A 6,000-nucleotide genomic window follows, 5' to 3' on the forward strand; every position below is an offset into this window, starting at 1 on the left:
TTGGTCTTCCATAGTTGGTTTATAATATGTAAGTCGTTTCTAAATAAGTGGATTTCTATGTTGTGACTCTTGGTCTTCCATATGTGGTTTCTAGTGTGGTTGCTTGAAAGGATTTGACATTAGTCTCATCATGGTCATACTCACAAGAGCTTGTGTTGCTCTCAGGTTGATGCTCTCGTGTCGAGCAGAATATTTGTAAACACTCAACAATATATAAAATAATAGCTTTAACAAGAGGAATTTATTCTATCACCAAGCTTTGGAAGATGGGGTATGGAATTTATTTGCAGCAGAGAATGACATTATTATTGCAGAGTTACTTCTGAGTCTTAATTGTGAAACTCTCAAAGAACCTCAATGAATGGTATCAGCCTTTCGTATCAATAGGAAAATGTATATAGTTTTAGTGGGTAGATCCGAGTAAACTCTGTGTATTCTGTATGCAATGCTATTGTATTTATTTTTGCTTTATGCCCGATGAGTTATAGATGCTATAGAGTTGCACAAGTTTGGTTGTTTACAACCTAATTCCTCTGACCACTTTCCAATTGGTTACAGGCCTCTTATTGCAACTAAAGCAAATCTTGTCCATTCCACAAAGTCAATCAAATTTGCTGGCCATTTGTCAGTTGAAAAGCATAATTTACAAATGCAGCCGATATGTCAGACAGAGGATATGGTTTGTTAAATATCTCTTTCTTTTTTATTTAATGCCTAATCCAGAGATGCTAGAGAATGCAATGTCATTTAACATATGATAAAAATCTTCCAGCGTTTTTGCACATTAATACAGCTTAATAATAACATTAGGTGTCCTACTGCTTTAATTACGATTATCACTCTGTATTTTTTTTCTGAGCATTAATTTTCTAATGACTAGATAAAAGCAGTACCATCTCCACATTGTTCTCAGCCACATACAATTGAATATGCAATGGCCATGGAGTGGGCACTTATGCAAGAGAAGTCTGATAGATGGTGGACTGAACTATACAAGGTGGAATTCTTGCCTCATCTTGGACAATGTGTTTAAATTTGAAGTATGAAATGGCACATTTCTTTGTTATGTTTCCCTTTTCAAGCATTCTGGAAACATGAACTTGTCTAATGATCACAAATTGCAATCGATTGTTGGTTGTTAGAAGCAAGAAGAAGAGATTAAATTAGCGAAGCGAAAGCTATGTATATTGAACCCAGAGATGTATCCAGGCAGTTGATTGCAGGCTGCACAAGGTAAATAGTAAATACAAGCATTATTTTCACTTGCGGCTATAACCATGTCTGTCATTGGCATCTGATATCCTTGCTTTTTAAGTTGATGATGAAATCAATTATGCTGTGTTGTATTTGATAGATTTTCAAAACCTACTTGAAATGTCCATTCTAAATAATTTGTCAATATTTATATAAATATCAGCTGAATCTTATTGAGGATTTTAGACAGGTACATTGCAGATATTCATTCAGTACCACTGTAAATTTGTACTGCATGCACAGGAACAAGAAGTGATCAATTCTTGGATGTTAAAAGCATCAAGATGTATTCATAGATATTGCATTAAGGCATCCTGCTCAGATTTTATGCAAGCAATGAAGATGTTGATGAGACCAAGATTATATGATCTAGAGTTTGAGCAGTACCATGCTTAGTCATCTCATTCCGTGTTCCTCTGTCTGTTTGGTATGCACAATTTTCTAAACCGATACAGACTAAAAAAAAATTAGTTGAGAGATGCTGCAAAGGAAGATGAACATAAGCACATTATGAAATACCCAGCATGGTCATTTGGTGTGGATTTTAAATATTCAAGAAAAGTGACAGGTTCAATTATCATTTGTGGCATGGCAGTCTAGAGATGATCAAACCTAGTGTTTCTTATATACTTATACTACAGAAGCAAGACCCATTGTGATTCTGTCCCTTCAATAAAGCAAAAGAAAATTGGAAATGAAATATTTATGAATAGGTTTGATTATGTTGCAATGCCTTCCTTTACAGAAAAAATTATACCACAGGGTTAGCAAACGCATGTTATGAAATTTACTAGATATCTTCATTAGCACATTTCTCTTCAACAATCATTATTGTCCTTAATGTAAAAATATACAAGGCTAGATCATCTTTCTGTAATTGAACCTGTGAGAAGGTTTACAAATGCAAATGAATCACACGTGCTTATAACATAAGGCAGGACAAAGATCAAGGTGTGGCACTCACTATGAAATCTCGTAATAATAATATGGAGAAGATAGGAACAGTTGTGCTTCTATATGAGAGTATTTTCTGTCTATGCTAGAAACAATGTTTATTTCATACCCTATATTTTTTTTTCTTTTTTGGCTGACCATACTACATGCACGTTTTTTTTTGAATTTCCATGTATTTACGTAAGAGAAGTGTAATAGAGTCTGCTCAAAATATATTTTACTTAGTTTCTTCTTCTGCACATTAGGATTCACGCATAATTAAGTGTAGCTCCTTGTGATGTGTTATTTTATCTCATATTTGCTTTCCGGGTATCTACTGAAATCTACGTAAGTGAATGGTCTCCTTCAAACATATTTTACAGTTTTTTCTCCTTTATATATGTAGATTCACACAGAAATTAGTTAACTCCTTGTGATGCGTCATTTACTTGCTAGGTATCTACAGGAAAGATTGAGATATTTGAGCAGTCATATCTCCTACTTTTCATTTTTTTTTTGAATTGATAATAGATTTACTAAAAGGAGAGCTGCAGGCGGTTACAGTTCCAGTTCACATAAAAATATCTCAGTTACAAATCAGATCTAAAACACAATAAAAACTACTGTGATCCATGCACTGCCATTGCAAAAAAGGACAATAGAAGAGAGCTAGAAGTTACAACTTTCACTATACATATCTAGGTTGTTCCATCCAATAGGGTGGATCAATTTCAGAATTTTTTTAGTTGGATCTCACTGTTAAGTTCTTTCAAAATTCTGTGATTAAAATAGAAGAGATGGAGATATGATCTGAAAGTTGTATTTTATCTGCTATAGTGTGTTTTAAAGATGCACCACACTTATCAATTTCGGTGTGTACATCCTCCTCAATGTAAGCATGCTATATAAGTGGATGAGGGGTTACGTAGTGAAGAGATATATCTTCCCACGTGGGAAGACACATCTCTTCCCTACATACCTCTCACCACAGTATATAAACTAGTCACCGTTTACTTACCCGATCGGAAGGAGTGCGACTTGTTTGAGAATTGCTTTACCACCTGATACCATGAACGGTGTAACCGTTGGTGAAATGCGATAAGTTAACTTTGGTTTTATTTATCATTAGTTAACGTTAACATATTAGTATATGTAATCAAATATATATATATATCGGAAGCATAAAATAGTACGACCGACGTTACAAAATTAACACTCCCTCTTAACTAGGGAGGACACATTTCATGTTAGAGAAAACATCACAATTCATCCATTGATTGTGAAGAGAGGAGATATCACACCATAGTGATATTCAGAGATATGGTTCAACAATGAATATCAAGTCTCATGATACTCACTCCAACTCATAGTTATCAAGTAAGGTATGTGCACTGGCATCAAGTCACATGATGCCTACCATACTGATAATGATTTCATGGCATGTCCACGAATATTATGTTCATAATATTCACCATGAAGATCTCTATCATAATTATGGTTTATTTAATGATATCAACCAACAGATATCTACCATAATGTCTCAGAGATATATATACTATCATGACATGTCCACAGATATCAAGTCACATGATATCCATCAAAATAGTTAAATTGATAATTGTAAAATTGTCACCTTACAATATCAATTTGAAACTAGTGTTCGTTATTGAAAAGTCGTCACCCTTCAATAATGTTCACAAAAGGCCCATGCAGTCATGGAGTCACACACATGACAAATAAAAGAGTTTACACACTAAACATCTTTAAATATATTAGTATATCAGAATAAATGAGACTCTATCTCAAAATTAAATAAGATTTTCAACCATACCAAGTTTATCTCTAAAGTGTTCAATCTTGATTCTGGAGAGAGGCTTGGTAAGAATATCTGCAATTTGATCACCTGTACTAATATAATTCAGTCGGATCACATTCCTTTCCACCATATCTCGAATATAGTGATAAGGAATCTCAATGTGTTTAGACCTGTCATGAAATATTGGATTCATTGAAAGCTTGATGCAACTTTGATTGTCACAGTAGATGACAGTAGGATTTAAGGGTTGACCAAACAATCCTACAAGCAATTCCAGAGCCATACAACTTCTCTTGCTCCCATGGAGGCTGCAATGTATTCAGCTTCTATAGAACTCTGAGCAACTGAAGACTGTTTTCTACATATCCATGAGATCATTCTTGATCCTAAACTGAAGCAACATCCTGATGTGCTTTTCCTGTCAACTATGCTTCCAACCCAATCAGAATCAGTGAATCCATGTAGGTCAAGTTCTACATGTTTATATTTCAAACCAAAACCAATAGTTCCTCGAAGATATCTCAGAATCCAATAATCTGTCTGTAGAGTGTAGGATCCGCAAACTCTAATTCTGTTAGCTTGTGCAGATTTGTAATATCCCTTGGCTAATCTGACCCTATTTTGCTTATATGAACACCAAGGAATATTGTCAAACATTTGGCATACAATGTTTGAAGCCGCTATAGTGAATTCTTTATTTGTCTTCTTTGGGTTTGTAGGCTGCAAATGAAGTTATGGAAAGCTTCTAACAATGCAAAGTTGTTATAGAAATGATATACTAGCTGTTTTAGACCTTTCCACACATATGTAATGACTGAAATTAACTAGTACAGCTAGTTGACATTAAGACAAACACTTGTCATGCATCCGAAAGTACACCTACAGCCATTAGGCATTTAAGCAAACAATTGGCATGAAAGCTAAATGGCTGATCAACGTAGAATGTTACCATGAATGTGGACTATGCAAATTATATTTCCATTAAACATATGCAACCTCCAAATATTTTATGATATAATCATAATAGAAAATGATGCAATGAAGTAATGATTTTCTAATACAATGACCATAGATAGAAAACCTGGTATTTCAATGGTTGCCTTAATATATTGGTTTGATTCTCCTCATGCAAATCCCTTGTCAAATATATATAGCTGTTCAACCTTTCTAAATCCCCTTCTATAGAACTCTAACTACTGTAGCGCACTGTTCACGCGCACTGTTCACGGCACTGTAGTGCACTGTTCATGCGCACTGTTCACGGCACTGTAGTGCACTGTTCATGCGCACTGTTCATGCACACTGTAGCAGCAAGAACAAACTTGCAATCTGCTCTTAAAACCTTGAATAATTTGTTGATAATCTCTCCTAACAAGAATGATATAACTCCATGTGCCAAAGAAGGATGATTCACAACCAATTATAAATGTTCTCCAACAATAAACTCAAACCCTTGTAGAAAACTTCACCAATTTGCACAAATGAAAGAACTGAAGTATTCTTTCCCACAACTGCAATAATTCAGGTGTTATTTCACACCTTCAAAATTGCTTTCAATAGGAAGTTTTCGTTTCCTATGATCAAAGAAGAAAATTGCGAAAGCCCTAGGCTCCACAATAAAAATCAATCAAAATACTATTCATCAACTGGATGCCGAGAATGAACTCTTGCCTTTCCTTTTATTCTTTCCTTAAGAGAGCTCAAACACCTTCCTGGCCAATGTGGGATAAAAGATTTATTCCCACATTAAATTATTCACTTAATGCACTTTATTATATTAAAGTGACTTTATTATTATAAAGTTACTTTAGAACTTTATAATAATATTAAAATATTAAATAAATCACTTAAGTCACTTAAACTTTAATATCTCTTGATGTACTTGTCTGATTGCTAAGCCGTCTGAGCCAGGAGTCGACTCTCCCTATTCTCCATGTGATTGGATGCCTGTCTAAAAATAGAAACCCTGAATAGTGACTTACTATAAATAGTAAGTA

General features: G+C 34.4%; 1 protein-coding gene across 13 annotated transcripts in view; it reads left to right on the forward strand.

Annotated features, from left to right (window-relative positions):
• LOC131048540 (protein ANTI-SILENCING 1) overlaps positions 1-1,964 on the forward strand; it is a 133,049-nt gene extending 131,085 nt beyond the window's left edge. For 4 of the 13 annotated variants that reach the window (XM_057982519.2, XM_057982526.2, XM_057982525.2 and 1 more), the window contains 4 exons: positions 559-679; positions 881-997; positions 1,143-1,233; positions 1,445-1,964. In XM_057982519.2, coding sequence (XP_057838502.2) covers positions 559-679; positions 881-997; positions 1,143-1,217 — 313 coding nt within the window. In that variant the 3' untranslated portion in view covers positions 1,218-1,233; positions 1,445-1,964. Of the gene's footprint in view, positions 1-558; positions 680-880; positions 998-1,142; positions 1,241-1,440 lie in introns of those variants that run through there. The other 9 variants (XR_009106459.2, XR_009106461.2, XM_057982527.2 and 6 more) reach the window with 7 other exon arrangements.
• The last annotated feature ends 4,036 nt before the right edge of the window (positions 1,965-6,000 follow it).

The sequence above is a fragment of the Cryptomeria japonica genome, chromosome 9, assembly GCF_030272615.1.
Source record: "Cryptomeria japonica chromosome 9, Sugi_1.0, whole genome shotgun sequence".
Lineage (NCBI taxonomy): Eukaryota > Viridiplantae > Streptophyta > Pinopsida > Cupressales > Cupressaceae > Cryptomeria > Cryptomeria japonica.